Source organism: Charadrius vociferus, unplaced genomic scaffold (genome assembly GCF_000708025.1).
Source record: "Charadrius vociferus isolate BGI_N301 unplaced genomic scaffold, ASM70802v2 scaffold50, whole genome shotgun sequence".
NCBI classification, from domain to species: Eukaryota; Metazoa; Chordata; class Aves; order Charadriiformes; family Charadriidae; genus Charadrius; species Charadrius vociferus.
This window is the reverse complement of record NW_009646445.1, coordinates 2364352-2375311: the sequence shown is the minus strand read 5'-3', so window position 1 is coordinate 2375311 and position 10960 is coordinate 2364352. Positions and strand designations below refer to the sequence as shown.

The 10960-nt window shown below is 37.7% G+C and overlaps 1 protein-coding gene across 1 annotated transcript; it reads right to left on the bottom strand.

The window, feature by feature from the left end:
- Nucleotides 1–1225: 1225 nt before the first annotated feature.
- Nucleotides 1226–9518, bottom strand: PTGR2 (prostaglandin reductase 2). The gene is made up of 8 exons (XM_009882426.1): nt 9399–9518; nt 7890–8081; nt 6779–6949; nt 5553–5762; nt 4635–4756; nt 3294–3381; nt 2536–2575; nt 1226–1465 (listed from the first exon to the last, which is right to left on the bottom strand). The coding sequence occupies exons 1-8, from the start codon at nt 9399–9401 to the stop codon at nt 1401–1403; spliced, it is 891 nt and encodes a 296-aa protein (XP_009880728.1). The 5' UTR covers nt 9402–9518; the 3' UTR covers nt 1226–1400.
- Nucleotides 9519–10960: the final 1442 nt, after the last annotated feature.

The following is a 10960-nucleotide window of genomic DNA, read 5'->3' as shown; positions in this document are numbered from 1 at the left end:
ACATAGTGTTTCTTTCCTAGTCTTTGGATTCCAGTTAGTTTAAGGCCAGGTAGTGACTCACACAGATCTAGATAATCCACTCTCTGGACAGCTCAGCTGACCGTGGTGGTTGGAAGCACTTGTCTTAAAGGCAAACAAATGAAAATCAAAACCAATAGCCTGTAAATCAAAATGTGTCATGAGCAATCCTATTCTCTAAATAAATATGCATTAATGTCTTTAAATGTAGATAGTAGAAACTCTAATATCTTTAAGATAATTGTCTGTTTCCTTTTCTGTTCCTTGCTTTTGAAGACATACTTAATCTCATCAGTCTCATTTGGCTTGCGGTTATGCTAGTCAAACTTAGAAATGGTGACCCACTTTTTCAAGTTTCCCCACTGAGATGGTAAAAGAGTATTGTTAGACCAAAAATTCTGAGCCAAGATAAGTTACTGAGGGAACAGAAGGTCAATTGTCTGCAAAGTTACATTCTGTCATCAAGCAGCATGTTTTGAGATCCTCTGCCTGTCACCCCGCAGAGGTGTAAAAACCAGAAAAGGTAGTGAAAACACGGAGATTATCATAAAATACCGTAGATTTTAGAAAAGGGATTCTAAAAAGAAAACTTCGCTTAAGTCTGGAATGCAAAGATCAAGAAGAGTAAATAAATTACCACTTAAGCAGGAGGCTCACCCTACACCTGAACCTATCTCTGATCAAAGTCTCAGGTTGCATGCAATGGAATTGTAAGTGAATTAGGTTTCGAGTGCTCTGAAAATAGGGGATATAATGATACAATACAGAGAAACGGACAAGACAGATCAGTGGAAATTTGTTCCCAATGGCAAAATGGAAACACCTTTGTTATTAGAGACCTTGAATTCCAGAAATTGAACTTTTCATTGCAACTATCTTTAAAAATAAGAACAGTTACATTCTAAAATTATTAGCCCGATTGATTGGACTGTCAGGGTAAGCTTACACTAGTAAATTAAAAATTCCTAGAGAAGGTCCTGGGCACTGAGACGAACTAGCATGGGGAGGGTGCACATCTACACTAGTAAATTCTTCTAATGGCCAAAACTAGGTGGCAGCATACAAATTGCTTATTGGAAATGGTTCCTGGGACGTTCTAACTTCCAAATCATACCCATGGAATATTTGCAAGTGTGCTAGCTGGCAACTGCCAAAATCATGTCAAAGAACATATTACTCATTTCAAGTATAAATGATTGAATTCCTATTTCCAGTTCTATTTAGTTTATTAGCATAGGTTCTGCCTTAGCATCCCAGAATCTCTGCTTTCAGTACATACAGAAAACCATAATGGTTTACTTAAGAAAACGGAAATTAGTATAAGTAAAAACTTGCTCACTGTCAGAGATAGAATCCAATTATTTTTCCTGAAGAAATAACTTTTACTTAGAAACTGAGACGATCTGTTTTCCAATATTGCCTCCATTCATCATGGACTGGAAAGCAGCTTCAAGAGAAATAATGAAATAAGTTAGTACCAAGCAAAATGTGCCAAGTAACTTTCAAAAAAGAAAAAAAAATATAGTAGAAGCAACTGCATTAACAAGCTCCGCAAATTAAGAAGCAAAAAAAAAAAAACGCAAAACCCTCCTCTGTAATAAACTGCTATGGGCAGTTTTGTGTAATAATTTAAAAAAAGTATTTGTAAGCAACTGTTTAGCCCTATACAAGTTACCGATTACATTTGCTGCTTTTGTGATATGCCATACAAATACCAAACAGAAAGACAAGGTGTGACTGGAGAGCCCTCAAACGTTGTGGGTTTCACAAACCTTTGTGAAAGGAAAAGGTTTATAAATACTCAATGTAATGCAATAAATGGCAGAAGCTGGTGCAAAATAATACATCTTTGAGTAAACAAGGTCCGAAACATGGCTACTATATTTGATCAAATTCCTTTGACATACATACCTATACCAGTAAGTAGCAACAACTAGAATAAATTTAAATAAATCTGTAAGATTTGGCTATCATTTAATTCTACTGGTTTCCAATCTTGTGGGACTAAAGACTAAATTCTTACAGCACATCTGGAATCACCTGGCTCTCTAGCTTTGTCTCACTGGATGCACAATGCTCCCTTCATTTTTATATTTTCTTTGTTACAGATTTTTTGAGCAGGCTACAGGCTATTTTGCTCCTTTGAAAGAAATTACTTTTTTACTTTGTTTAGCAATCTCCAATATGCTTTCCTCTTTCTTGCGTGTACTTTTCAATTTATTTTTTGTTAGCAAATTCAATAACAAGTACTGTTAGAAATCGGGGGTTTTAAAGCATAAGTTCAAGGTTTCCAAAATACAATTTTCTTACACACAAGTTCTAAAAATGGGCAGCACCTTAAATCTGTAAGATCAGGGTGACTATCACCAGCTACTAAGGTAGCAGTTTAACAATTCATTCCCCCACCCAGTAAAACAACAATCTGAATTGGCAAATGAAACAGAGGAGGTAGTTAACCTCTACTGTCATGGTATTTAATCAGACCATTATTCTTAGAAAATGGTATAAAAATCTTACCACCAATGTTTGCTAAGCCTTCCACCACAGTCTCTCTGACCTATCAAGGCAAACAAGTTCTTTTAGTTTTCTTCAAACAAGACTAACATTTCTTAGAAACATGCCGTGAAACCGCCACAGAAACTACCAAAATATAACGGATTCTCTTGCTACATTGGGCAGTGCTCTGTTTGGGCCAGATTCTTTCATCATTAGAGGAGTGAATACTTTCTGGTAAACCTGTAGGCAATTTAATGCTTCAATCAGAACTGGAACATCCCTGCCCCTGCCAAAATTTCATGTCTCAGGATTTCCCAAGGAAAATTTACTGATCACCCGAAGAATCAAAAACTAATTTAGACAGACCTCATGGGTCTGTGGATAAAGCATCTACCCAAATAATAAATGGTGGTTATAAAGCTTGAAACAAAATTTCAGACAAGACCCTCAAAAGCATTCAGATCACTAACTAATCAGGAATTCAAAAGTATTTTCAAAGGTCTGATCCCTTAAGTAAAAAAGCACTTGGGCTCTGTACTGAAAGAGATAGAGACATCAGCAGCATGTAATTAGAAAAGTCTGTCATACTACAGTCACATCATCCTCAGCAGGTATCCACTAAATAAGCTTTCCAGTATACTTAAGCATTCATAAGAAAACTTATTGAATACTGAGGCGTGGTAAGAGAGCCAAGGACAAAGAAATGGGACTTCTTATAGTCAGACCATGATCTGAGGACATAGTATCAGAGGCCATAGATTAGACGTAAAAGTTCCTACCTTCAGTTTACCCTCTTGAATCCACTGACAGAGTTGTAATATACTAGCTTCTTGTTTGTCCATATAGTTCAACACTAAGAATCTTTCCCTGTGAAAGAAAAGAATGGGCCTTGAAATAAGAAAGGTTGGTAAGCATATTTTGAAGTCTTTCCAGATCTTTTCAGAAAACGGCATTAATGAAACTGATGGATTATGAGTACTAATTACAATGAGACACAGCTCAGAGCTTTCTCAGCTTGTTGAGAGAGCTGCCTGCAGTGGGAGCTAGACAGTAACATCAGTCTTAGACAAGTAATTCTGTTCAAGTATCAGAGAGAAGAGTAATAAAAAACAAGTAGTATCACCAGAATAAGCAAGTGTCCATAAAATGTGAGTGAATTCCTACTCTTTTTTTAATTCTTTTTTTTTGCTGTAGGGAGAATAATTAACAGACCTGCAACTAGATGGCAAGTACAAATTAACTTTCAGGCTCCCCAAATTTTGCATACTCTGCTGTCACAGCTGCCTACAACAATCAAGAGAAACTGAAATGATCATAAAAATGATAATTGCTGGTGGCAACGTATTGACTAAATTCTCCACTGTCTTCAAATACACACTGTGTATTTTAGTATTTTTATCCATTTTTTAGAAGTGCAGACAACGGTAACAGGGAGAAGAAAAGAATTTTAATTAGAAGAGATCAATCCATTTGCATAGAAATTAAAATTCTCTCCAACTTTCTGCTATGCAATGAATGAAAAATCTTCTAAGACTTTACTCCTAGTCTCTGCCATAGCTCCACCTGAATCCTGACAGGAGATTCTGTAATTCCTAGAGTCATAACAAAAATCAATGTTTCATCTGTATATATCTTTCACACCTACAGTCCCATTATCTAGTAAATCCCCAAATACTAGAAAAGTAATTTCAATACAATCACTGCATCAGCTGCATTCTTACTTGAAAAATAGTTAATTTTCTCTCTGCGTCTGGACTACTAGACTTGGAGAGAAGGCACTCCGCAAAACATCTGAGAAGAGAACTATGGCAACACCTTCCCTCGTACTGAAGACTCTGTCAGAGACTTCAGGACTAAATCACAAACAAAGCATAACAACAGACAACTATGTTAACACATAACAACATCCTTTCCCATTTTTTATGCTGATACGGACAAATGTAAGAGAAAAGTATTTACTGACATTGTGATTATAGTTTCCTTTTTTCATATGGCAACATTCTGTTTTGATTACACACGCCTACTGCGGATCTACAGACTACCTTCTGAACATCAAAGTCACAACATCACATGTGCAATCTACCTGGAACCTGTTCACAGGTTCTGGAGGAGAAACGTACCTTGTGATATTTCTTTCTTTCTGTATTTTTTCTATGTCAGGAGGCAGCGGAGGAGGGTAAGGCACATCTTTGTTATACTGAGAAATTTGACCACACAGGATGATATGGCTGTTCTGATTCATCTGTTTGGGACCGTACAAAGGGAGAAAAATTACACCACTTCATCTCAGAAATTAAATTTTCCAGAGATTCAATAGATTATATTGCAAAATTTTCACATGGGTATCCTTATTTAGAACCACATTTCCTAGAAAAGAGTGGGAGAATTGCAGGCAGTCCCATTCAACCTATGACAATATTCAAATTGATAAATGCAGGGCAATGGTGGAAAAATAAAAGCTATACAGCCCAAGTGCAATTTAAAAAGGCATTAAATACAAGGAATATAAGAAATTGTTATCTTATTGTGTGCCCTTTTTGTCAGGAGAGGGGTAATAGGACAAAGAAGTTGGTTACAGCTGTTAGAAACAGCTGTGATTTAGAGCTCCCAAAGACAGCATTGACACCAAAGCCTCTCTGCCATGAGACATAAGTAGTTTTACATTCACAATGAACAGGACTGGTCAAGACCAGCAGAGCTGGTCTTTCGTGAAGCCAGAAAACCAAAGCTGACAAAACACAAGATTATTACGCTGACAGATGAGTTTTTTAGAATATTAGCAAGTCTCCTGGCCAAAGAAGCAAGAGGTGAGACGCAGAACTTGTTATTACTATACTGCCAGGCTAAGCCAAATTACAGGCACTGATTTCAAACATCTTATTTCTCCTCAGGACCAGGATCAGCACCTGGATTGGATCAATGAAGTGGAAAGCCTGCTCGGTTGTACTGCAGGCTGGTCTCCGGTACGAATTAATTCAAAGCTGGGCACAAAGACATTGGAGAATGACTAGAACAAACCCGACAGCTGGTATAATCACCTGACTTATAACTGTATCACTGATGTCTCCACCAACATTGTCAAAGTAAACATCCACACCGCCTGGGCAGAGTTCACGTAGCTGCTCTGCCACGTTCCCCTTCTTGTAATTGACAGCAGCATCAAACCCCATTTCTTGGACCAAAACAGAGCACTTTTCATCTGTGCCAGCGATCCCCACCACTCTAGAGCAGCCCTCCAGACGGCCAATCTGCAGGAGCACAGTTAAAAAAAAACAAGAAACACCACCCCCCCCCAAACAATAAAGAGAAGTTGGATCATTCATCTGCATAAAGGTACTGGTGGGAGGAAGGGAGCCTGCGGGGGTGTTACAGTTATCCCCCATCCCACTAAACCCCAAGCAGCAAAGTTCAGGGCACGCTCCCATCTCATGTGACACAATTGCCTCTTATTCCCTCCTCACACATACAGAAGGGGCAGGTACAACTGAAATCTGCCTTCTTTCCAAACTCACTGACGGCAGGAGGTTTAATCTGTGGAGTCACCAAAAACTGGCCATACTGGAGAGCCAAATATAGTATAAAATCATCATCTGCCAAGTACCGTAACACAGCTAATAAAAAAAGATTGGACAATAATTGATTTAAATACATTCTTCATAGATTTGCTTATGCATTGTTTCTTCATAGCTCCTCTTTACCAGTAGGTCTTAAGTTGCTTAATATCTATTGTGTTTGTGTTTATATATATATGTGTGTGTATAGATATATCTGCAGATATGCAAACACACACACACAAACACACCCCAACATGTTCTGCAAAGCTGAGGATAGAAGGGCTGTAAATCTCAAAACACAAAGGATGTCATGCAACATAACACAAAGAAGGGTTTACTACATTTTTTTACTGACTATTTTCTAATATAGAAAAAAAATGAAGGTCACCAATCAACTCAAAGACTGTTCAAATGGCAGACTACTATGTAAATATATTGTAAATACATGTATTTATACCATGTACTTTATTTATGCTAGGTTCCAGTAATCACCTTGGGCAGTTTTCTCCTATCCCAGTTCCATGAAACTTAAGTTTCACACGTAAAATCTTTCTCAGTGAGAGCGTGAGCCAAATCTGTGAAACTGGCCCTTCCCATGGAGTTATACTTGCTGACGTTTACAATGATTTTATCTGTACATTTACTAACCAGGATGTTTCTGAAGATAAACTTGGTAACAGAGTATGCTTGTATGTCTTAGGCCTACCTACCTGGCCAGCCAAAGAGCCACAGGCACCAGCTGCTCCGCTCACCACCATGGTCTGATTTGCGCCCACAGCCACGTGTCCTTTCTCCCTTACACCTAACAGGGCTGTCAATCCTGTCATGCCAGCTGCACCGAGAAAGTAGGAAAGGTGTCCATTTACAAGTTGTGGAACAAGCTACAAAACAGAAACGCATGGTGGTGGTCATTTCTTTTTAAGGTGAGGTTTTGCTGTTTGCTATTTAATTGTCCAAGGATAGAAGACTAACTCAGGCAAGGTACGACTAGTAGGGACAAGCTAGCTATAAACTAGCTCTACGTTAATAACAAGTTTATACAAAATGAAAGAAAGATTATATTTCCATAGTTTTAGAAAATGTGCCTTAAAAAAGTCACCCACAAAAACTTAAATTATGGAAGTGTAAAAAAGCAGTTGGGGGTTAAGTTTACAGCAATAGTGAACTATCCCTATGTTAGCATAAAGGATATAGTATCACCATTTTATCAAATATTGGAATTGCAGATCAGTAGCAAAGGGACCTAAATGAAGGAGTTTATTCAAAAGTATACATTCTTAAACTAAAACAATTTTCTGTGTTACATGAGGATGATCAACACAATATCCCTAATGCACTGTTACGTCTCCACTTTCAACTTAATATTGAATACCCTTTCTTCTGTGGATGTAAAATCTCAAGTAAAAGCTTTCACTAACATATATTAGTGAAATAAACTGAAATAAATATATCTAAAGCCTTTTGTGTCTTACAACTACATTCTTATGGATCAGGAGTTCTACTAGAATTAGAATAATTAACAGAATTAATTAACAGAAGCAGCTTGAGGGAACTTCATTAAAGATCCAGCAATTGAAATAATACTGGCATGTCTGGTAACCAACAAAAGCATTTACATTTTTCATTGTTAATAAAAAAGATAAATTGCTACAGATTTTGCCACCTGTGAGTTGATCTGTCTTTTGAGAACTGGTTGCTCCAATAACATTGGCTTGGTTTTGACTAAGAAATAGTATCATTAGCAGCTATTAAGGAAAAAAAAAAAAAAAAAAGGTTTAGGAAAAGAAAATAGTGACAATCTGGGCTTTGTATTTACATTACCTTTTGTAGCAAGCTTCCATCCAGAATTGCCACTGTCTGCCAGGGCCAACTGAAGGAAGTTACAAAGTCTCCTTTAGCAAGGTTATCATGCTTGCTCTCCTCCACAACCCCAATGCCCCCACCATCAGCAACTTCAGACAGCTGCCAGGGCAGGAGGTAATCTGAGCCAGTATCCTCATTCATTCGGCAGCGCTGAAAGATAAGGCTTTCATAAGAGGCTGTGGTAGAACACATGGCTTGTTTATGAGTTCAGATGAAGTTGGGGATGAGATATGTTGAAAACTTCAAACACAAAGGGGCTACTCAAAAATCTCTCAATAAGCCCCAAATATTCATCATCTTTACTTAGATCCCCCTTGTTCGCTCAATACAAAAGGAGGATGGACCATTCTGATCTCATCCAGCAGCGTTATCAAAGCCAACATGTCTTATACATGCTGCCTCAAAGTCAGCTGTGCAACCAAAGATGACTGGCTTGGGTCTGACAAGAATCCTATAAATGCCATTCCTTAACTGGATGAATCACAGAAATGTAGGATTGAAAAAACCGCCCACAAGTCATTTAGTCCATGCCTATCCACTGAAGAACAGTCAAACACATGTAGACCATCCCAGATAGAGATCTGTTTAATGGAACATCTTGAAATCTGAAGTCTTTCCTTTATATCTCGCCCTCTAGCTCAACTTAGTACTTCAGTATTCTTAAACTTTCCTTTAATTCCCAAGCTAATCCTACTTTCCTGAAATTAAGACTGTTTCTTTTCTACTATCTCCATCTATGCAGTGAACAAATGATCAGAATTCTCTTTACAGCAAACTTTTACATACTAGCAAATTATGTCTGTCTGGTTCTCCTCCTACCTTCACTTCCATTTCAACCCACAACTTTCCCAACCACATGATTTCTACAGTTTTGCAGAATTGGGTGCATTAGCTGGTTATGGCTTCATTCACTAATTCTCTCTCTGTTTCCATTGTTTACAAAGTATTGACACATTTTTGTCCTGCCATCACCCACTTAAAGAGAAAATCTGACTTCCATTTGTAAACAAAACTGCTAATAGCTAAATAACATTTAACTTGAATCACTTACGTGTTTTGTCTAGAATTTTTTTGCCTGATCATGTCCCTCTCCTGCTTCATCATGAAATATTCTGTCTCCTCAACCCACGCTCCCCTCAATTGAAAAATACTTCCTTCCATAGCCAAGAAAAAGCTTAAAAATTTATGTAAAAGAGGCAAAGTTCTGAAAAAGCTGATACAAACAAATCTGTAATGGTATGCCAGGGCTCATAGTCTCTTCCCGGTCCTATAAAGTCATAACCCTATATATATCACAGGCACATTAATGCCAAATCCCTTCCCAATATAACTCCATCAGAATTACTAAGTTATACTGGAGATACATTTGTCCTATAATTGGTAACTAGTGTTAAACATCATGACAGGTACAGAGTTGAAGATATTTTAAAAACCAAGTTCTGGCTTAGCTCTAAGTCCATCACCTACCATGTAAGGGTCCACAGAGAGATAAAGGGTTCTGACACGCACTTGTCCCGCTTGGATCGTATCTGCGATTGTACTTTGTTCCAGTCGAAAGTTTTCAGCCACTGGCACTCCATTCTTACCTGGAATTATTTTAAAATCAAATAAATAAATGAATCAATATAGAGCTTCCCATAATCAATATGGGAAGAACTTATTTTAAGGTAGTCCTTTTTAGAATAAGTTAGGCTATATCTTTACTTAGGTATAAACCTATCAACTAACTTTTACATTTTGTGTCACAGACTACGATTTAAACAGGTGCACTGCTACCACCCAAACTGAAGACCCCCTGATCTGTCAGCTTACGCTTACCTAGGCCAGTACCAGTACACTTGCACTGACTGACAGTTTCCATGCTGTTTGCTACACATACATTTTATGAACGATTAAAGCAAATCAAATTTAAAAAAAAAAAGGTGGGGGGGAGGGAGGGGGCTGTTTCCATTCTCAAAAAATGGTTCTATATACCCTATGTGCTGCAAAGTCCAGAACTTTCAAAACTAAGACATGCATTGGGACTTCTCTCACATAACAAAACCACCTGCACTACTTTGTCAGTGGCAAATGACTATACATTTTAAAGAGGTAAGTTTTAAACTCTCACCTTTTAGTCTCTTTTGACTCAGTGAGATTGGGGGAATACAGACCATTGCCACTGCACATGCATATGCTACAGAGCATCCCTTCGCAGCTACGGACAGACCTCCTTAAATTAAAGCTTCCCAGAAACACCTATAAAACATGTGCCAAGAGCCCCAGACCTGGAGGCTTCATCCTCAGCTTGGTACCACATGCAGCAGATCAATCACACTGACAACTGAAACCACTGGCACTAAAAGCAGAGAGCCAGATACCCATGTATATCCTAAGGCAGAGTAACTACAGCAGTTTACTGCTGTAACATTTGATTTGCATTAGAAAAGACAGCGGACACAATTGTTTTTACTTCTTAGGGCGACTTTGGCATTGAGCAGCATATAATACACCACAAAACATTAATGCATACATGTGGGTCTTCTACAACAGACAATTTATAAACTCACTAGTCAAAATACTGTGCTAAGAAGGTGTATGCGTAAGCAAATGAAGTAAATGAATCCTCAAGAGTGTAAATTTAAAAAACAAACACTTCAAAACATGGGAGGAAGAAAAGACTCAAAATTTACCAAAAGGAAACAAAAATGAACAGTAACAAAATAACTTCATTTTAATCATCTCTTAAAATGCATAAAGAACAAACGTCAGAACGAAAAAGCAATGCTTGCTAATCTTTCTTCACTTGAGCCCCTACACTTAGGGTTTTCTCATATATTATGCATTAAGCCTTTTTTTCTCACCCAAGAGCTTAGAAATCTGTATATGCAGACTAAATAAATACACTTCACAATAAACTTTATTTATTGCTGCATGCAATATTAAGATATATAAATGTCAACATATTACGTTAGTGCCTGTTTCTACCCTCACCATTTTGGAGCATTAGGCAACCACAACAAACACATTGCTCCTTTATCGGAGAGAAA

Bases quoted from the DNA above. Each gene is read 5' to 3' on its own strand.
- PTGR2 (XM_009882426.1), bottom strand. The intron at 4,757-5,552 runs GTGATTATACCA...GGTCCCAAACAG, and splicing joins GTGATACAGTTATAAGTCAG to ATGAATCAGAACAGCCATAT. The intron at 2,576-3,293 runs GTAGGAACTTTT...TTGCCTTGATAG, and splicing joins TTCAAGAGGGTAAACTGAAG to GTCAGAGAGACTGTGGTGGA.